Here is a 23,031-nt window from a genome sequence, read left to right as displayed (position 1 = left end):
ATGTATTTTATCCCTGCTCTGTCCCCCATATCTCTTTGGCCCAACTACTTCAGAGACCCAAAATGCCCCATAGAACATGCAGTAAATAATTCTGCCTTCCAGGTGGATTTTATATGGTTCAGGAGCAGCCCACATGCCCGTAGGACATGGGCATTCAGTGTGTACTCAAAACAGTAGTTCACCTGGAATTCATCCATGCGAGCTTTGTAGATTAGCAAAGAAATATATTCTATGCATACAAATAATGTTTTAAAACAACTAATACACTCTAGCCTTTTGGCTGCTTTTAAATAAACCAGAAAGTACAGTAACTACACGTGTAGTGTAATACTTTGTAGACCACAAAGAAAATGTAGAAATGTCAGAATCAATGAATGTGCTCTGTGTCCAAGGTCAAACAACACATACAGGTGAACAGGGGACAATTTTAGCTGCCGGCAACAACTTTCAATATGTTTATGAAGCACACATATGCGAATCAATGAAAACTGCAAATTCTTTTAAGCCAATGATAAGTAGTATGCTTTGGGTCAACAAAGTTTTAAACTCCTTAAAAATGTCAAGTTCTCTCTAGACAATGAGGTAACAGGGACACCTATGTGGGTAACCAATGAAATTATAGTTAAAAAAGGCAACTAATTTCTATATTTGGTAGGCTAGAGTAATAATAGGAATATTACCCGATTAAAGGATAGTCACATGGTGGTTGGATGAAGGAGCCAATGGGTATGATAGATAAAGGTATTTAGTGAAATGTCGCAGAAGGCGAACAATAAATGGGATTGATTTAACAAGTGAAACCTAATAAATGGGCTTGTTTTAACAAGTGACACCTACATTTTGATAGATAAAATATACTCACTCAGTTATGCTTGCAACCTGGAAGAGTAACTTTACAATTAGGCATGCCAAGGGGAAACTATTGATGAGCCTCTATAGAAAGCTTACGGAAAGGAATACTGTTATGACATACCAGAGCTTTCAACCTAGGGGACTGAAAGACAGCCTGCCCTTTGGGGAATTCTTGTGACTAAGGCAAAACTGTAGCCATATGGAAGGCTACTCTCTTGAGGCTAATATCCTCATGTCCAAATTACTAGAAAATGGCTACCCCTGTAAGCTAATAAGGTTGGCATTAAAAAGGGCTTGGTTCTCCCCCAGGTAAGAACTCTTGAAACCAAGACCCAAGACTAAACAAGAAAAAAAATAGTATATGTTACTAACTTCTCCCCCAGAGCAACCAGCTAGTTACAATTATTATAAACAGTTGGTCTGTTCTTCAAACTAATACTATATCACTTGAGGTGCTGTTATTCTCCTATGAGAGAGGGAATACATAAAAGGTCATGTGGTGCACTTAGCAGAGAAAGGTACTCAGCAGCATCATACCCTGGAAGACAGCTGGGGATACCACCCGTGCAGGGCCACTACAAGCGTCTTAACAGTGTTATTTTCAAATTCCGTACCATTACTAAAATGTTCCTACATGGTACAATCAATCAGGAGTTAAAAACATTCTTCAACTGTAACTCCACTAACCTGGTATATTGAATTTGGTGATCCTGTTATCTTGTATACATAGGGCAAACCACACAACAGGGTAAACAGCACATAGGGCTACATAGAAGTAGAATCAAATGCAGTTAGCCAATGCCCCCCTGATGTCTCACTTCATGAGTACAACCATAACTTTGAGGATATATAAGTTGGCAAGTTATTGAAGAAGGCCGCCCCCTGAGTGAGAAGGAACTGGAAATTCAGCTGCAACTCATGCTGATTATTTAAACTTTAAGTGAGCAATCTTCTGACTATTACTAATGACATTGTAATGCTATGGATATCTTTCTTCACTGAAGACTACGATAGTATATCTTCTATTTCTGTTGCTAATTTTTGACTGTGTACAATATTGATTTTAATTGTAATCACTAATCCAGGTACACCCTAAATTCGTTTATTCTTTAGGTGAGTTTTCAATGTGCCCTGAAACAGTTCTGCTAACTAATGACATTGTAATGCTATGGATATATTTCTTCACTGAAGACTAGGACAGTCTGTCTTCTATTTCAGTTGCAAATTTTCGACTGTGTACAATATTGATTTTAATTGTAATCACCAATCCAGGTGCACCCTAAATTAGTTTATTCTCTAGGTGAATTTCTAATGTGCCCTGAAACAGTTCTGCTCATGCTAAGCCTCATTCTGGCAGACAAGCATGTTTTGTGAGTGGTTCTCCATGTACATTATCTGTCTTCCATTTTTGTTGTTCTTTTTTATTGTGTATAATATAGTATGTAAATGTATTCACCAGTCCATATACACTCCAAATTCATTTGTTCCCAACGTATTCACAGTTGGAGCCTTTAATGTGCCCGGAGACAGTTCATCACGTGCCAAGCCTCACTAACTGATCCTTCTTAAGGGAAAAACAGAGGATTCACTGCTGGAGATAGAGATGGAGCACTGTTCTCCCACTTCCCGCCTTTGGACTGGTTTAGCTAGTGACAGCCTGGTTTCTGCACCAGCTGTGCCTGGAATAGATTAATTACTAAGAGGATACTTGTCCCCTATCAGCTAACCCACTGGGTCGTATCACCCATCAATTGCCCAAAGTGACACCACTCGGTAACAGCTATAAATTAATATTAACTCTATAAGAATGACCCCATTAATGGATGGTTCCTCTTCCAGGTTGCAAGCACAACTGAGTGGGTGCATTTCATCTAGTACAATTTGGGTGTCACTGGAACACTTGCACATCCTGGTGAGGTCACCCCTAACTCAAGCCCATTCCATTGAATGCCTTTTCTTTGACAGTGCAATAAATACCTTTATCTATCATATCAACAGATTCTTTCATCCCATCATGACCACGAAATTACTCCTTAATTATGGAATATTCCTGTTAATCCTCTTGCCTACCAAAAATAGCAATGCTTTCCTTTAATAGCCATAATGTCATTGATTCCCAACATAGGTGTACCTCTTATCTCATTGTCCTGAAGAGAACTTGACATTTGTGAAGAGTTCAAAATGTAATTGACAACAAAACACAATTCCAGGTGAGCCATTGTTTTCTGTATATGCCTTCCAGTTGACGCCTGGACTACTATTCCCCTTAACATGTCAATTGTGACCGACTCTGAGGTCATAACCTTTTCATTTTCATTGGCCCTTCAAGGATCCTTTTCCTACTTCACCCCGAGCACAATGTATCCTCAGAAACATTTCCCATAAACTGTGATCTGTGCCATTTTTCCCCCAGTAGCCACTAACAATATACTTTTCTCAATTTCACTCATAGCATAATCCATCATGTCATTCACCATCTCTTCCAACCCCTGCACAGCTCTCTCTCTCACTCTTCTCACTCGAATCCACACATTCCACCCAACCCAGACTGTATGTCTTCCGTGTTGACTCTGGCAGGAACTTTTTCACCAACTGTAGAACTCAAACATTCCGCTCTCCCACATGCTCCATGGGAATGATGTGTCTCTTGACTCTGCTTCAGAAGCCTGACTGCAGAATTGTGCCCACTGTGAATGAGATAATGCATTATCCACAATGTTAACATCATACCACACTGTGAATGAGTTAATGCATTATCCACACTCTGAACATCATACTACATTCTACCTCAAACACCTCAATACCACTCTCTCAAGTTGCAACACAAGCTCATTCTTTGTCTTCAATCTGTTAATCACGTGTTCCACTGTCAATCACAAGAATCACTTTCTTGTCCCTCAATTATTTCCACAATCTCTCTGCTAGAATCACTGGGGAAAATTTCAAAAAGGCAATACCATGCTGGTTGACCATCCATGCCTCCAGCCACCTAATAGGCACCCTCTGCCTTTCTAGTATACTCCTGTGCCTGGGGCTTCCAAAACGATTCCCACTATCCAATTGTAATTTCCTCAGTTCAAACCTCTTTTTCTACAACTTCATCTAATAAGTCCATCAGAGTTGTCAGCTTATTCACTGGAATCCTCAATACCAGGTCCAATGAATATAGTTCAATATCCAGGAATGTTAGGCGCATGCTGAGACCTTCTCTCTTCTGGTGGAACGAACAGTATGCCAAACTCAATTTTACTGCCTCCAGGATTGGCATCAGTCTGTTGCACTCACTATCCATGCGAGCTCTGTCCACCATCAGAAAATCGTCGGGGTATTGCAACACCTACTCAGACCATACCCCCACGACAACACTCGCTCCAGCAATATGCTAAATTTCTCAAACACTGCACAGGTCACCGAGCACCCCATGGCATTGCTTTGTCTACCAAGTATTGTCTTTGTGATTAGATACCAACCAGTTGGAAATCTTCAGACTATACGAGCAAAAGTTATGTTGGCTTTACCCATCTCTTCCCCCTTTACACATATTCATACTAGCTCTGGTTGTCACTTTGCTCATGCATAAGCTGCAGCTGAGCTCGGAACAGCCCCTAACCCTGCAATACCAGCAATGCTCCCACCAATGCATCCAGGTCTCAATGCTGTGGTGCTACTGTAGCAACCTTTGCTCCCACATCACTCCACATAGTTTTCAGGGACATCGCTGGTCCGTAAAATAGATCTCCAACCCTTTGTGCAGGTCTTTAACTTGTGCTTCCTTTAGTGTTGTAACCTCCTGTGGAGGCAAGTCCCCTCTACACCAAGGGACATGTCTTCCAAAGGTGGCACACCTGTACTCAACTCTCGTCGCTCTTAGGTGGTGAAGATGCTGGCCCTGTCACCCTCTTTTATCGGTCCCGTTCACTGAGGCATTAGCCAGCGCGTTAGCAACAGCCCATGCTGGCTCCAGGCTTTGATCAGCTCCTCAGTCTAGGGAGAAACCTGCCGCTTTTCTTCATATTGCGAGCGCTGCTGAAGAATGAACTGATACAATTTATAAGCAACGTGAGGAATGAGTGTAATTGACTAGAGCAGCCTCAACTAAGCAAACTATGTGTAGGAAACTGGGTTTTTCTTGCAGCAGTCCTCCCTCTATTCGCCCGGTATTTGATGCAACTTTGACAGAAGTGCACTTGGTTCCAGCTATTCAGGTCCCCAGTGCCAGTGTTCTTTCCCCAAAAACAAGACAACTGGTCACTTGATCCCTAAGTGACTAGGCATTTACCACCTCTGTAAGTCCCTAGTAAGTGGTACCTCTGGTACCTAGGTCATAGGTACTAAAGATGGTCACTGAGAGCTGCAGCATATCTTGTGCCACTCTAAGGGGCCCAGCACCAAACTCACACAGACTGCCACTGCAGGCTGGGTAACAAAGTGCTCTTAAAAGTGAAAACCTGATATGGCACACACTTGCGTCCATGTCTCCTAACACTGCATGTAATATTTGTAAGTCACACCTACAGCAGGCCTTACAGCCACAAGGCAGGGTGCATTATATTACATGTAATGGCATAACCGCATATGCAGATATGCCCCTGTGCTGGCCAGTTCAATTACTGACAGTGCAAGCGAACAGGGAAGCCATCTTAAGGTACGTACTGGACACTGGTCAAAACTAGTTTCCCAGCTGCATAATGACTTCAATGAAACCTGATGATCTTGGCATCTAAATTCATATAAAAGTACATGTTATTTTTAGAAATTGGTGTCAGATTTTTTTATTGAGTGTGTCTTCCTACACTATGATATATATGGGTTGCAGGAGTAATTTCCCGATTCTGATTGAAATATTTGAGTAGAAAAATAAGGACTAGCACACCTTCGCTGTAGGGAGTTCCAAATATGGAGAGTAAGAGAAAGGATACAAATAGGTTGATACAGCAAGTTCAACATTACAAATTTGGGTCTAGTGTGATTCACTTTACCTTCGAAATCATTGGCCCATTTGTAAGATTACTGTTTCAACAAAAATTGGAAGTACAATCTGTGATTTTTCTGTAACTTTATTTAAAACATACATATTTCCACCACCATGAGCATTTCGCTGTCTGCACTTTAATTATCTGTTAATTCACCCATAATGATTCATCGGATTTTATTAAGCATTTTCTGAAAAGAGTGGCCTTAAGTATACCATTTATTGTGCTTAATGAAAACGCACACTAAACTATGAGTGATCAATTAAATAGGCACAAATCATTAAATTTCGCTTTGAACACTATTTATTATGAAAACATAGCCCTACGAAGGAAAAAGAGGTGAATAAACACCTTATGGTTCTGTTATATGACTGCTGACATTATGCTATATTGTTATGTAGTCCTATGCACTGCTGTGTTAAGATATTCCGTCTTTCACAGTGTTTGTTTCTAGCTCTGCACACGCAATTGTCTACAACAGCCAGGTTGACAAGGAAGCAATGTGTAAACAACACAACAGAGTTCTCAATTCCTAAAACTACCAACATTCCTCTATACCATCACCCTCCCTCTACCACGCTGGTCACAGCAACATACAAGACATGCTGATGCAATACACATTCATTCCCCTGCGCAGTTTGTCAATAAAAGATCAATATTCCACAGGCCTGATTCCTTGCAAGCACTACTAAAGGTTTTCAAATTCTTTTGGGTTCCAGGCAATGTGCAAGGGCTTTGAGAAAGCAAGGACAAGTGAGTTTCCTAAACTCCTTGAAAGGTAAGTCAGAGAAGTCAACCAGTCTGTCTTGAAAGACCCGAGTCTGTGTTTCGGTGTAAGAGTTATCTTTTCCTTAGTGAAGTTATTCCAAAGCAGAACAACTCAAGGGCCTATTATCAAGAAGGGCATTAAAAATTATCACCGCTTTAGCGGCGATAATGGGCATGATAATATGCCCTTGAAAATTCTAATAGAAGTCCATGTTCTGGTGTGAACATGGGCTTCTATTGGAATTCTACAGGGCATATTATCATGCCTAGTATCGCTGCTAAAGCGGCGATAATGTTGATAATATGCCCCTCAATACCTAAGGTTCTACACTGTTTGCTTCCGCTTTAGGAAAAGTATAGTTTGTATCGCTGAGGCTAGTATACCCTTTGAGTGGTAAGCCCTAAAGCACCACACGCGGATCTCTTGGGACCTGCACTCAAGTGCCTCATATCTCCAGCAGAATCTCTTCTCTGTATCTGCCCAATGATATTTAATGCTACAGCAATAGCACAAGGGTTTCTGCCACCTCGCAGCCCATCCAGTCTTTGCAGTTCCTCCATTGACCCATGCTGCTATTTTGTGTGGGGTAAGAAACCAGTAAGTAAGTATAATACATTGGGTTTCCCTACCCATGGCATTTTGGATGGATGTGCATGCCTGATCATAGAGTTAGCTCCTTCTCTGTCACCTATCTCTCTCAACTGTTCATTTCCCCATCTTTTTTTGCCAGCGATTCTATCTATGAGTATCGTGCCTGGTATTAACATAAAAAATGCTGATGTAACATGTTTATCATGGCTTCTATCTTTCAGCTATTTTTCAAAATAGGTTAAGCACAAACTCTAAACCCCAAAATAAACAGTATTTAGGGGTCCCCCTGACACCGGGAAAACTGGGACAAAGAAGAACTGAAGTAGGGTGAACAGAGGCCCTGCACAAATACTCGCGCCAAACACTGCCCTACTGGTTGCACCGCAACAGTCTCAAAGACCAACTCATCGAGAAGCTGAACAGACACTCCAAGCCCTTGGAGGAGTGTTCCCACCTTCAACAACCAAGCAACATCTCTCTTAAGGTGGAGGAGCCATCCCCCTAAATCTGCAGACACAGACCACATTGACCCACCAAGGGAGCAACTCACCAGGAAGAGGTTGTCATAAGTCCAGGAGATCAGCCCCATCGCTTTCACCAAGTCTCTATATGCTGACACCTCCAGGAGCCTCTCATCACCAATGCCCTGGGTATCAGCACCCTTTCAGCTATCAATCGAAAATGAGTTACAAGGGAACCCTACTCACAACGGAACCAGGGTACCTATAATATAAACAGAAACAGTGGTTCCTGTGGAAAATGATAGAATATTGGGAATGGTAATATTGTTATGCACAATCGCAATGAACAAATGGGTTATAGCGATATCAAAAGGAGAAGAACCATACACGACTCAGTATTAAGTGTAGACAAGAGTAGCTTTCATATAAATATATAGCAAAAAACAATTACAAAAATGAACAGTGCATTGTGTCCCCAGTGAACATGGAACCTACAACAGTTTGTGACAAATTTGTAACAATTATAAATGGTTTCTAGGCAAATATTAAAGTAGACCATCCAAAGAAACCTGTAGTAGGGATGGCTTGCTTTGTTTTCTTTGACGACGTTTCGACCCCTGTGGGGATGAGGGGTCTTTTCAGTTACAGTTCAGTTTCCCTGTCATCTTTCCCCTTCCCCTCACTGGGCGCCTGGCTGGGTTCCATGTGAGTAATTGTTTATTTCACTCTTCACTTCCTGAGGTGCACACGTATCACGATAACAGGCCATCCATCCTTTCAGATGTCCCTATATCGTTAGGTCCTGAAGAGACCCCTCATCCCCACAGGGGTCGAAACGTCGTCGACGAAAACAAAGCGAACCATGACAATATTACCATTCCCAATACTCTATAATATTCCACAGGAACCACTGTTTCTTTCAGCTACCAAGGCTTGTTGCGTGTCCAGACCGGACAGCACCAATGCGGACATGCCCACGAGGGACTTCAGGATCCACGAGGCCATTGACGAGAATGGCCCTGCTGCCCTATTTTCTCTCCCTCTGCAGGTCACCAAAGGTACGGGAGAGCTTAATACTACAGCAACCAGACGGACAAAACTTCTCTGCACCCGAGCACCACAGCCTGGGTTCATATAAACCGACTGTGTCCCTGTGCTCCAGAGACCAGGCACAGCTGAGGCCACCTTTGAGTTCAGCCAGACTTGTCCCCAAGTCCCCGCCTGCAACCTTTCTTTGCAGGTACTTCATTTTCTTCCCATGCCAAATTAAAGTAGTGATAGCAATTGGAACTGCTTAATTGGCTGTCAAGGATAAATGACTTGCCTTCAACACATACAGCAATTTGGGGAGAACCATAATGTTGACTATGACCACATGTCCCAGGCAGGAGAAGAGCTTCATGTGCCATTTCAGAGTTCTTGTCTCAGTATTCGGAGAAGTGGGAAATATTTAAACACTGGTTGAGTGTTTGGAGCATGGAAGGCACTGTTGGAATGCCCAAGTAGGTAACTGCCTGGAAGTGCCATGTAATGGGGACCTGTTTACATAAGGAGTCGTTCCTCATGGATGGAGGGTGCAGCAACAGCACCTCAGATTTGTAGATGTTCATTTTTAGCCTGAGGCACCTCAGATGTTCTCTAATTCCTTCAGCATGTGGGGAACCAACATCAGCAGAACCTTGACTAACAACAAGACATCTTTGGCAAACATAGTTAGCTTGGACACCCCTGCCAATTTGTACAAAAGGGGAAAGAATCCCATTGTCTCTAACTTCGGCCCTGGGAGACTAGTTGGTAGCAGCCACATTGTGATACACAGGACGAAGTCCATGAGAATCATGTTGCCCGTATGGTATGGCTATTCCGCCATTGATTTCATGTCCACAACTCAGTCCTCGAGCACCTCCACATTCTTCTGAAACTCATAGCGATACGTTTCAAGGTCAATCCTGATAATAGTATTCTCTTCTTTGGTCTCTTTCTGAAACTGTTGCAGGTATTCCTGTGAGAGGCATGTGTGTCTTGCTGTTTCTAGCAGCCTCTCTAGTGAGGATCTGGTTTAACTTGTGAACCGGTCATCTTTTTCATAACCCATGCTTGTAGATGCCAGCATGTCTCTCATATATGAACCGCCTGCTCCTTCTAACTTCCATGATTGGTCTGCGTGGAGTGATAAGCGCCTGGTAGTCCCCCCCCACTGTTGACATCTAGTAGTTCTTGCTCTTTTCCACCCAATTATCTCATCACAGTGGCTGACTCCTTTGACCCACGCAATGCTCAGCCGAGCTGGTGCTGCAGAACCCTCAACTTCTTACCAAGTAGGTCCCTTTTACTCGTTTTTCATGGTTTGCCCCACATACATTGGGGTTTACAATGTCTAAGGATATTTACAGAGCAACACCCTAACTGTAGTTGAGTCACTGAGTTGGGCATCACTGAAGAAATCGGGCCTGTTGAGTCTGGTGCACAGGACCTAGATCCAAAGGGGGTCCATGTCAGGCTGACATTGTGGGGAGCATGTCACTCTCCACACCTCACACTAGATCCCCACTGCTCCTGCCAGCTGTGACAGAGCAGTGCCTTACCCCGTTGGGGCTGCGGGAGTGAGATACCACCCAGAAGGCTAGTAACATCTGCATCAGAGCTCAGAGGAGCGCGTCTCCCCACATTGTCAATCACAGCCTCCTCTTCATTCCAGACCTTGTCTCTTGGGTGGGCCACTCAGAGCAGTGCCTTATTGAAGTTGCCACCACTCAGCCATTCTTTGCCGCTCCCCCAGCTGCTTGGACCCCATGCCAGTCATTGGTGCCCAATACATGTCATCCAGGTGTTTGCTCTCTTGTCTCGGCTGCCTTGACAAGTAGGTCAAGAATCAGGCCTGGCAGTGCTCGGAGTTGCAAGATGTCCACTTCCACATGTGCTGCTCCATCTCAATTTTCCTCCTCCAGAGGATGGCAGACGTAGGCGCAGTACTCTCCCTCCATGCAACGCAATCACTCTGCGGGATCCCTGGGCTGTCTATGTCCAAGGAGAATACAGTGCACAGATGGTGGCTGATTTCAGTGAGGAGAGCCCAAATCTCCTGTGCACTTCATTCCCCTGCTGGGCTTCGCCACATTAGGCTATTCTAGGATGTGATATGATAGTCTGTATTGGGTTATGTAATCCCATGTCATGCTGTGGTATGATGCTGCCGCGGCCTGTGCAGGTAAGAGCGGTGTGGCCGGGTGGGAGAAGATTTCGACGGACGATCAAGAGAGAAAATTAAATAAATAAATAATTGTCTCTCGTAGCCGCCTTTCGAAACCCCCCGCCCTCCCAACCTGGCCCCACAGCTCTTCCCTGCACGGGGCCCGACTGGTACTATGTGCTATGATCTGCTGTGTTATATAGTGTGCAATGTTATGTTGCATTCTGTTATTTCATGCTGTGTTATATTGCAGAGTGTTGAGTTTTGTTGTGTCATGCAGTGTTATTCTATGTTATGTTGCATTATGCTGTGCTGTTTTACGTTAGGGAGTATTCTGTGCTGTGCTCTTATGTTAGCATGTATTATGTTGTGTCATGCTGTTCAATGCTGAGTTATGGGAGGTTGTGCTATGTTGTGTCATGCAATGCTATGTTGTATTATGTTATTGTGTGTTGTGTTATTCTGTGTTATGTTGTGTTATGCGTATGTCTCGTATCCTGTTGTGTCATGCAAAGTTCAGCTGTTTTGTACGGTGTGTTATATTATGTTCTATCATTGTGTCAGGCAAGGAAATGCATCAGTGAGCACACATTGGTTCTCCATTTCAAGTTGAACGTTATGTAGCATCTGTAGTCAAACAAAAGGACTACTTTCTGCTCACCAAAACCGAATGGAAACTCAAATGCAACAATGTAACCATCCTCGAAATGCCAAGAAGTAGACAGGACTTTACTGGTATCACATTTTTGATTACACTGAGTCATCTGTGGTACCAGGCCCAACAATAATGAGAGATCTCCATTTAGTTGCCCAATGCTTGGGGAGTGTGAACATGCTAAATATATTTTGAAGAATATGCGTAATGTTTGTGAAAAGTTTTTTTATTATGTGAAATAAAATCGGTCATTTGTATGCATGAAAACTGTACAAGAAAGCATACCCCTCCTACACAAGTTAGCAGTAGGAAACAGACTGGTGCATAAAATGTCTCAGACATCATTTTCACAGTTCACACAGGGCAAATAGAGCTCAAATCAAACTCCATCAAGTGAAAACAATGTGAAAAAGCATAAACTGGGAGGCAACCAAAAATATGAAAACTATACAAAATTCAACATTCTGGTGTTACATGAGATTTTCACAGCATAACAAAGTCCCCCTGAGCCTGCTCAGATGACAAGAGATAAACTGCCAGTATCTCATGATGTTTTCAGATCTCCAGAGTCGTTCTTTGCCTCCCTAATCCAGTCTATGCCCCCACACCCACTCTGTACCAATCCATACTCTGTCTTACCCAGCAGCGGCTGGTAAGGAACGGGGGTAGCGAGGCGTGGCAGGGGGTTTAAAAAAATTATTTTTTTATTAAAACACTTACCTCTACCGCAGTCTCTCCTCACCGTCTCTCCACTTCTCTTCCTGACTCCTACTCAGGAAGAACCAGAAAGCACACAGGCTCCCCCAGCATTGTGTTTTATTTAAGCACCGTTGTTCGGCGCTCAGACGGGGACAGAGAACCTGTGTATGTTCTCTAGCCAGGCTGTGGATTACAGCCTGGTGGAGAACATGCAAAGTGCGCATGACTGTTTAGCCGGCCCAAGACGGCCAGCCAAGCCATCATGTGCACTTAAGTGCATGAACCACTCTTCCTCCCTGTGCCACCAGCCCTAACCTGCCCTAACCCAACATGGCAGCAATAAAAAATAAAATTATAAGAAGGTTGTTATTATCATTTTATTTTTCCCTTTCCACTGATCTGAGAACAGTGGGGCAATGCTCCTCCACCTTAGCGGAGGAGACGCCCCTGGTTTTACCTCAGTGTACACTTAGCCACACTGGGCTGCCAACTGCACCTCTCTCCCTCACCCACAGCATGTCACCTCTGCCGTTCTGTACCCCATCACTTGTGTCCTGCCCACTTTCTCATTCTGTCCCTCCTTCTCGACAAGGTTGTATGCCATGAATGCAATTACTTTGCATGCCTTAACAAAGTGGTCTTTAACATGACTGCATCTTTACCACGCATGCCTTTATGAAACATGACTGTATAATACATTTTGCTGTAAAGGCATGATTGGTAAAGGTAAATGAGTGGTGAAGGTTACACCCCAACTCCCCACTGTGAGCCCTAAAACTCAGCCCCCAGCCCATAAAACTACCCTGACCCCAGCCCTGCCCAAACAACTAATCAGTGAGCTGAAGACAGGAAGGAAGGAAGCAGAAAGTCTGGGCAAGAAGTCTCCAAAACCTCCCACCCCCCAACCATTTGCTCCAAGTCTAGAGCTCTGACTTCCTTCACCACGCATTTGTCTTCTTCTTTGCAGTCTTTACAACAGAAATCACTGTTAAGACATGCGTGGTTAGGGAATATGTGTGGCAAAGGCATATGCACGGCAAAGGCATATGCATGATAAAAGCAAGGGTGGTAACACTTGCGTTCTTATGGCAGGTGTACTTCCAACTGCGTTGTTAATGCCATTTCCCGCTTGACTCTCAACTACTCATTGTACTCTCGACCACTCTTTGTCCGGTTACCCACATTGTGCCCATTGTACACTCTCCTCACCTAATCTACTCTCAGGTTATCTGTATTTCCCCTTCCCAGATCTGTATTGATGCAGATTGAATGGGACAGGCAGAAAGGCGGGGGCCCAAGGCACTATATGGCCCAACAAGTGAAAAGTGTCAGCAGACATTAGTTGTATTTTGGATAGTGGTGCTGAGGCCAATCCTTAGAACGATAGTATCTTCCTGCAGACTCCAGACGCCACCCAGCATCTGCCATAAGTGCAACATCTGCCAAATTTAAGGCAGGTAGATGGTTTGTTGTAAGAATGGGGATATGAGCATGGGTGCAACTTGCCAAATCTAACATGTTTCCTTACCGCCACTTCCTTTTCATGAATTTCCAACTTGCTAAGGCCCTCAATTTGGAAGACAAATGCATTACTATGTTGGAGAAAGGAAGGACCGTTTATTTGAGGTCAGCTATGCGCTTAGGAGCTCCAAACATATTGCTAAGTGCTTTGGTCCAGGCCAAGCAACGAGGTACACATTTAGTATGAGAGGGAGTCAGTGCAGGTCAACAGTGGCAACCAGTTGAGTCTCAATTATAATTGCAGACCTTCAGGCAAGTTAGTCATTGTGGCAGGAGAAAGAAGGCTTTGGTTGCAAAGGGTGACCATGTCCCTTATCCCCAGCCCTTTAATGCGGGTGTTGTTGTCGGTGCCCCAGGCTGGAATAGAAGATCCAGATTCTGGACCACATTCCAGGAGCTAGTGGTGGATTCTGTTGGCAGTGGTCTGGCTGGACGTCATTTTCCTCTGGCCTCTACTCTGAACGTGCACTCTTAGGAAAAAAGGGGAAGAGTGCTGCAGAGGAAATAGTACAGCAACACACATGACCTTGACCACCAGAGCTTCTAGAGTACCATTTAACCTGTCTGTGAAAACTGCAGCTTATTAGCTTATTTCTTTGGTAAACTCTGTAGGAAAATGCATAGCTTTATTACAATGTATGTAAAATACTTTTGGAATAAAGCCAATAAATTCTACAACGAGTGTCAGGTTGTCTCAGTAGACCCAGAGTTGTGCAACTGTTTGTCCAAGGGACAGGATGCTTCAGAAATCTACTTCTACTGTAAAAAAAAAGACACTTGTTTCTTTTGGTGCCATGCAGAAGAGTGTCAATTATGGCAGCATTTTCGTTACATCAGAGTTTTCAAAATATCTTTTCTGATAATGTGCATTGCCACAAAACAGCAGGATTAAGAGTTTTCCTGAACTCCTCTCCAAACTCTTCTGACATTGCAAAAGATTACACACTTACTACTGACAAGGGAGAAAATGTTTTACAGGGTGAGGAAATGTCGGATTTATGGGAAATGGATTTGCAAGTGCAAACCAGATTTTCGCAGGCGAATTAACCTTGTGTACCGTATATTTTCTCATGTGAAAATGGAACTCACAAACCTTTGCTAGAAGCACGGTTTCAAGGCCTACTTCGGCAAATTCTGTGTATTGCTGAAAGTTTTAAATCTGGGCCAATGAAGTGACATATACCTGCTGGTTCATGCCAGATTTCTTTATGAATCGGACATCTACTTTATTTTCATGTTGCCCATAAGCATGAGCAGCCCGTGCAGGTAAGAGCGGCAGGGGTGGTGTGTATGTGAGGGGGTGGGGGGGTTAGAAGGTTGGAAGGAAGAGTCGACAGACAACAGCGAGTTAAAATTAAATAAAATTTAAAAAAAACACTGCTGGGAAAAGTTCAGCATGCTCCTGTGAATTCCAGCAGAAGTAGGAAAGGAACGTGGCACTCCGCTGAAGTGGCCCACTTTGCAGCAAGGTATATAGCATCTAGCCTCTGAAAGTAGTGGGTAGATGGTGTGTACCCGCGTCTACCCTTGACTCGAGCCCTGCTCTACTCAAACAGTTGTCTACCTTGTAATGCCATATATACGCTGACAAGATGGACAGTGAGTTAAACTCTTGCTGCTGACATCTTCTGAAATCTTCATGTCTCCGGAGGAATCCCAGAAAAGTCTACTGTGACGTACAACTTTCGGTGGTCAGTAAACTGCGTGATTTGATAATCCAACAATTGTAACACTTGTTAACAACAGAAGTGCAATATGAAGTCCTACATAAAAAAACAACTACCCTTTTTGAGAGTGAAGCTCTCAATTTCAGCATTGTGACTGACCCCCAATAGTCTGAGGACCGCAAGGTGGAACTTTGCTACCATTTCTTAGTGAGCTCCCTAAAATGAGGACCAGAGCCTAGACTTGCACAAACCAGAACCTAGACGTGCACCAACCAGAGCCTAGACTTGCACCAACCAGAGCCTAGACTTGCACCAACCAGAGCCTAGACTTGCACCAACCAGAGCTTAGACTTGCATCATGCACATTCTCACCTTTGCAATAATGTTTCGTTTTTCTTGGCGATGTCCTCCATTATTTTCTCCAAGGGAGGAAGCTTACATAAGCCTAGAACACAAAGGGTTGGTTATCACTCAACCAGTAGCAACAATCATATTCTTGTGCAGATCAAAGATACAAAAGTGCAAAATTGAAGGTTTGAAAAGTATGCAGAGTGGACTAGCCAATATCTCAGAAGGCTCCAGACCAAGACAGAGAATTGGAAGTCACCAGTACTTAACCATCTTTTATGAGTATGGTGTGGGAATATTCAGTGCTCATGGCCTAAATATTGTCAGCAAAAATATTTAGTCCTACGTATCATTTACAAAAATATTGTCTCGGGGCGTGGCCGGGCAAGATGGCCGAGCAGACGTGACCTGCTTCGGCTCCCGTTCCGGGCAGCGCTTGGCGAGCTCTACTGGCGGCGAAACTGCATGAAATCGCTACCGCGGACTATCCTCGGACGGCGGAAGTCCTGACGCATAAAAGAGTGGCACATTGAGGAACAATTGAGGCCCTGGGAGCTCTGGATTGCTGGATACGGGAGCGGCGAGTGGCCCCGGGCTCAAGATGGTGGCCAGCACGTAATCCGGCGTGGGGACATCCTTTTCAACGCGGATGTTACCCCGCAGTGCTTTTACGACGCGTCCTTTACAGCGCAAGTCATAACCACGACTTGCGCTGGAGGGCGCTAAAGGATAAAGAATAGTATATTTACTATTCCAACACCTTCCCTAATATCCACGGGACTGGTATTAGAATAGTAAATTATACTATTCACTATCCGCGCCCAAAACGCAAGTCGTTGTAACGACTTGCGTTGTTAAAGACGCGTTGTAAAGGCACATGTTGAAACGGTACGCGTTGTACCGTCATACATCCAGGGGCACCGATCGGCAGTCTCTGTGGCGGCTGAGGGGAGTGCTGCTGCCACGGAAGCAGAGCGGAGGACTAGAGGGTGAGTCCCTGTTGTCTGCCAGGCCTGCACTTTCTCTAAAACGCTCTGGAGGCAGACAAACCGGCTGCCTGACCTCAAGATGGCAGCCGGTGGGACATCCTGAGATGGCGGTAGACCTCGTGGGGCTCTGGCTCACTCCTACGGGCCTGGAGCTGCCCCAACAGAGTACCAGCAGTGGGGCGATGAGAAACGTGACCTGCAGACAGCGAAAGGGCTGATAGACCCCGTTGGAGATGTCCGAGACATTGCCAGGCAACTACTGCAATGAGGGAAGGCTGGGGAGGGCTACAAAGGCTGGAACCTGACGGCCGCGCACCTAGAAAGATCTCCCCCCCCACGCCATCATGACGCTGCGGAGAGGCGCATACAGACTCCAGTGGAGGTTAGTCCTGACGTTGTGCTTCTCAGTCTGATGGGAGTCTGCGCATCGCTGTTCCCTGCTGCACTGCAGGCCTCCTCCTGAGCCTACGTTGAATGTAGAGGGGGTGCCCCGCCGAGTTAAGAGGCGGCCGAGCGGTATGGGTCCACTTCCTCATGCCTCCGAAGAAAGGCACAAACAAGGGAACTGGCAAAGTATCGGACTTTTTTACTGCCACTGATAATTGGCCGGCTCTCAGAGGCAATACTGAGAAGACAGCCATGGCCCTTTCCAAAGCGGATCTCCTATCCATGTTTAAGGACTTCAAGTCTGAGCTGTGCAATGAGCTTGGTCAGGACATTAAATCTTCTATTGACCAACTATGCTCTGATTTGTCGGAATGCTTGGCCTCTCTCCAAAAAGATGTGGACTCCGTGGGCACCAGAGTTCTCGATTTAGAAACACAACACCAAGAGGACAAGCAAGCGGTGGGTGAGTGTCAGGAGGACATTCAATACCTTAAAGAACAGCTCCAGCAAGCGCAGCTGAAGTCTGAAGACCTGGAAAACCGCGCTCGGCGGGAGAACATTTGTGTCAAAGACCTGGAAGAGGGCGCAGAGGGGCCTGACCTGGAGGCCTTTATGGAGGGCCTCTTTGCGGAAGTCCTGAGCCCCACGGTGCTCAAGATAAAGCTGGATAGAGTACACAGAGTAGGCCCCCTCCAGAGGGGCAAAGGGAGGAGGCCTTGTGTTATCCTGGCGAAATTCCACTCTTATAAAACCAAGGAGGCGGTCTTACAAGCAGCTAGGGCAAAGGACTCCTTCCCCTTTCAGAATTTCTCTTGCGCCATCTTCCAGGATGTGGCTCCTTCTATGCTGGCATGCAGACAGACGCTGCGGCCTATTACTACCAAACTCCAGGAAGACGGGATTAAATATCGGTGGACGTATCCTTTCGGCCTCAGTTTCGAACTCCATAACAAACGGCGCCACATCACCGACTTGAAGGACGGTCTGCACCTCCAGGTTTACCGACGAAAGAGGGAGACTCCTCGTCTCGTTCTCCTGGTGACCCTCCACGGGGTGCAGCTTCCAGCTCGGCCTGGTCGCAGAACACGAGAAGGGGGAAACGCTGAAGACAAGTTGATGTCGCGGGGATTGTATACCACACGGGTATCAGTGACACAGCCCTAAGCATTACCCTCTCGTAAAGGTGGTGAGCTAGATTGCCCTTCCTCTCAGTCTGGTTTGTGCTATGGCGACCAAGGACTTACACGCTGAACTGGGTGTTTGCGGCTGCAGTGTCTGGGACAAACTGTGAGTGCCTTATGTTTCGTAGATTCCTTATTGAGATATTGCTACAGTGCTGTGCGGACTGGGTCCCAGGACCCGTTGTCCCCACGAGTCCATGCGGGGGCAGATTTGCCCCGCGCTACGACAGACCAATGGTTTTAGAGTATCACTTTGGTTTCTTGTTCCTTGAGGTTTGCGGGGGTGGGGTGGGAGGGATGGTGGTGGCTGTACTGTTTTGTTCTTTCCTGGCAGGATTTGTGTATGGGGTCTTGGGGGAGAAGGGGGAGAGGGGCGGTGGTGGTCTCAGCATTGACAATCTTTGGGAGAATCTAGGCACTTTAAGTCACACGGGTCTTTCCCTGCACCCATGGGCGAGGGATTGGGGAGATAGCACGGTGGTCATTTGGGGCATATTGGTTAGACTGTCAAAGGGGAGATACATAGGTCCCACATTGCAATGCCGATTACCGTAGGTACTTGGAACGTCAAGGGGCTTAACTTCCCTCAGAAACGTCAGAAAGTATGGAAGTATATACTAGATCATCACCTGGATATAGTTGCCCTTCAGGAAACACACTTACTTAAGACTGAGGATTCCCGTCTAAAACACAAGCAATACCCATTTATTTATAAGTCTTCAGCCACTACCAAGCATAGGGGGGTGGCACTTTTATTTTGGTCTACTACTCAGTTCCAGCCCATAGGGGTGTAGAGCGACAGGGACGGATGTTGGATTATGGTCAAGGGGCGACTGAAAGGGAAGCTGTGCACCTTTGTGGCACTCTACGCCCCTCACACTGGGCAGAAGGGCTTCCTGCAAACTCTCCTGGGCAAGGTGACGGATTTTGCCGGGGGACCTCTGGTTCTTATGGGGGACTTTAACTTAATATGGCACCCAGATCTTGATAGCACACATACTCGCTGCTCTGACTTGGGCTCTTTTTCCATTGACACTCAGAGACGTATTCAAAACCTAGGACTGCTGGACACCTGGCGAGCTCTTTACCCCCAGACCCGGGACTATACCTTCTTTTCCCATGTTCATCACTCCTACTACCGGCTGGACTACATCTTCGCCAGCCAGTCCCTACAGGGCAACTTCAAGGAGGCGAAAATATTCCCCATATCCGTCTCGGATCATAGTTTATACTCTGTATGTCTTTCCTGGTTTGGTAATGCCCCGTCCCCTGCTCGGTGGTACTTCCCGGCGTCATTAGCGAGGGACAAGGAATCATGTACCCAACTCAGTGAGACTGTTAAAGAATTTTTTGCCTTTAACAGGCCGGTGGACACATCTGAATATAATACGTGGGACTCCTTTAAGGCCGTGCTGCGGGGCAAGTGCATCGCACTCAACACAGCTCTGAATAGACAACGGGCCAAGGAGAGGGAATTACTCGAGGCGGAACTATCGACCATTGAACAAATTTACAAGCTCACACCCACCAGACAGACACTACGCAAACTCACGGGGATCAGGGGTAAACTCCGAGCTATCTACAATAATAGGGCAGAGTTCACTCTTCTTAAGTTGCGTAATCTTTCTTATACTCAAGCAATAAAATAGGGAAACACCTCGCCAGGCAACTAAAAGATAAACGGGAAAGAGAGTATATAGGTGGTATTCAAGATCCCTCAGGGGACATCGTCCATAGAGACGAGGATAAGGCAGACCTTTTTGGGGCGTTTTACAAGACCCTATACTCTGCAGACACTCTGGACGTTCCCAGACAGCAGGACTTCCTTAAGAATCTGCCCATCCCTCAGGTCTCCCCTGCTTGGAATGAAAAGCTTATAGCTCCGATCACCCTTGACGAGGTTACCTCGGCTATTAAAGCATTGAAATCCCATAAGGTGCCGGGCGCTGACGGTTACACCGCGACTTTCTACAAGACATTCTCCTCTGACATCAGTCACCACCTAGTTGGGCTTTTTAATAGAATAGCCGCGGATGGGGACACGACTGGTTCCATGTCCGAGGCGGTGATTTCGGTGATTCCCAAGCCAGGGAAGGATCCCTCACGCTGCGCCTCCTACAGGCCTATTGCCCTCTTGAACATAGATGCGAAACTATACTCTTCTATTCTGGCTAAGAGACTGAACGATCTTATGCTGCTCCTTATCCACCCAGACCAGTCTGGCTTCATTGCGGGACGCCAAACTCATGACAACACCCGCCGCATTGTCCATTTGATCAAAAAGGCCAACAAATTTAAGATCCCTGCAGTTCTGATCGGGTTGGACGCCGAAAAGGCATTCGATCTCGTCGACTGGAGGTTCCTATTCTCCACACTTTCGGCGTTTGGCTTCTCCCCACAGTTCATAAACATGATCCGGGCTAACTATCGGAACCCACGGTCTAAAGTATCGGTTAATGGCGTGCAGTCTTCCCCCTTTACGCCCTCCAGAGGGACTAGGCAGGGATGCCCCTTGTCCCCTCTGTTGTTCACCCTTAGTATAGAACCACTAGAAATTGCTCCCAGAGAACACCCTGGGATTGAGGGCCTCCCCTTCACCAGGAAATCCCATAAGATCTCTCTTCTTGCTGACGATGTCCTCTTATCTCTGTCAAACCCGACGGTGTCCCTCCCGCACCTACAGAAGGAGCTAGATCGTTTTGAGGAGACTGCAGGCTTCAAAATTAATCTGGATTAATCTTATATACTTAATCTCACCCTTTCGCAGAAGGAGGTCCATCACCTTCAATCGCTGACGCCGTGGGCTTCCTCCTCTATCCAATAGCTGGGTGTCCGACTGACGCCGACAGTAGGGAAACTATACGCAGCCAACTTCCCACCCACTATCACCCGCATTCAGGTGGAGCTGACAAGATGGAAACCTCTCTTCCTATCCTGGCTAGGTCGCGTCCATGCAATCAAGAAGACCCTTCTCCCTAAGTTATTATATCTATTCCAGGCACTCCCAATAGAACTGGAAGGGGACTTCTTTAGGCGTGTAAAAGCAATGATCCTACGCTTTATCTGGCAAGGAGGGCGTGCTCGCTTCTCGTTCTTCCTGCTGCGCCGCTCCCAACAGGAGGGGGGGTTAGGTCTCTCTGATATCCAGCTCTACTATAAAGCCGCCTCACTTAGGATTCTGGTCGAATGGTCACAGAAAGATCCGAGAAACACTGGCTCCATATGGTCCGCGGTGTAGCGGGAAGAACGATTTGGGACCTAATCTGGCGTGCAAAACAAGGCCGACCCAAAAAGGCCTACCTTAGCACCCCTACGCGTACCACCTTACGAGTCTGGGATTCTGTGACGAAAGATGAAAGCTGGTCTACATTCCCTTCACTCTTTACACCACTACACTTCAATGCAGCGTTCCCTCCAGCTCTTCAGGAGGGACCCTTTGACGCCTGGCGGGAGGGGGGATGCCTGGCGTTGACCCACTTGTTCCACAACTATGACCCACTTACATTCGACAACTGTAAGAGAGACTACGGGGTAGGAGACTCTGAGTGCTATCGCTATACCCAGTTACTGCATTGGGCCTTAGGCCCCCAGATCCGAGAAGGGGCCACCCGTTCCCTTACTAAATTTGAGACTTTTCTTGTTTTATCCTTATCCATGAAGGGGGCAATATCATTTCTGTACAAACTTCTGCTCTCCACTACACACTCTCCCCAGCCGCGGTACATGTCTATGTGGGAAGGGCTGGCCCAACGGGACATTACTGACAAAGAATGGGCTCATTTGTGGTCTGACATTTTTAAATTTAACCAATCCACAGATCTGCGAGAAGCACACTTGAAGACAATGATGGACTGATACTTATATCCATCCAAGTTAGCTCGAATCTTCCCCGGTTCGTCAGATAGATGTTGGCGAGGGTGTGGACTGCTCGGAGACTTCCAACACATTTGGTGGGACTGCCCAACCATCAGGCCTTTTTGGGAGGAAATCTTAGCCCAGGTGAAAGACATGCTGGGGTATCCCATCCCGACATCCATGGCCGAAACACTTCTGGGCATCCGTGATCCTATGTTAGAACACCAAACTAGGGTGGATAAAAAAATCATGTGGCTGTGTATTGGGGCGGCCAAGACCACTATTGCCGCACCATGGAAGAGGAGGGAGGCGCCAGCAATGTCCCTGTGGCACTCCCGCCTCTGGAAGTTGCTCAGACTGGAACGTATGTCGGATATTTTTAAGGAAGATTTCAAGACCTCGAGTTTAGGTGGGGTCCGCTGGTCTCCTTCCTCTCACGGGGTCTTCCATCAGCAGTTTGTCCCGCCACAGTTAGGGCCCTACATCTCTTCCAACTCTAAGTAGGCTCCACATTGACGGACCCGTGGCAGGATATAGAGGCCACCACCAGGGTAGGAGTGGGGGGAGGGTTCGGGGAGGGGGAGGGGGGTTTTGTTCAAGTTGTTTGACTCTTGGTGTGATTCCTAGCTTTGACTTCACTTTTGGCCCCAGGGAGAGAGTCCTGCTATACCCACACCCACTGGAACTTTGTTCAATGATGGACCTGTGCAGAACACTGTCTCTTGCAGAGACGACGACGGAGCTGTCGCAAGCACACACTGACACTCCTGCTCGGAATGTTTGAGCTATGTACCCATACGCTTTAGAATTTGTATCCCTCAGTTGAGCTGCGAATTGTGATTGTGTGCATTGACAAGTACAACAGGGTTCTTCTTTTTATGTACCATCGCTTT

At 46.1% G+C, this 23,031-nt stretch overlaps 1 protein-coding gene across 2 annotated transcripts in view; it reads right to left on the bottom strand.

Annotated features, from left to right (window-relative positions):
• LOC144754535 (dimethylaniline monooxygenase [N-oxide-forming] 2-like) overlaps positions 1 to 23,031 on the bottom strand; it is a 425,016-nt gene that overhangs the window by 71,328 nt on the left and 330,657 nt on the right. For both annotated transcript variants that reach the window (XM_078642466.1, XM_078642472.1), the window contains exon 8: positions 15,751 to 15,823. In XM_078642466.1, the coding sequence (XP_078498592.1) occupies positions 15,751 to 15,823 (73 nt within the window). The remainder of the gene's footprint in view (positions 1 to 15,750; positions 15,824 to 23,031) is intronic.

The sequence above is a fragment of the Lissotriton helveticus genome, chromosome 1_1 (genome assembly GCF_964261635.1).
Source record: "Lissotriton helveticus chromosome 1_1, aLisHel1.1, whole genome shotgun sequence".
NCBI classification, from domain to species: domain Eukaryota; kingdom Metazoa; phylum Chordata; class Amphibia; order Caudata; family Salamandridae; genus Lissotriton; species Lissotriton helveticus.
Note: the sequence above shows the minus strand (reverse complement) of the source record. Positions and strands in the feature narration are given on the sequence as shown.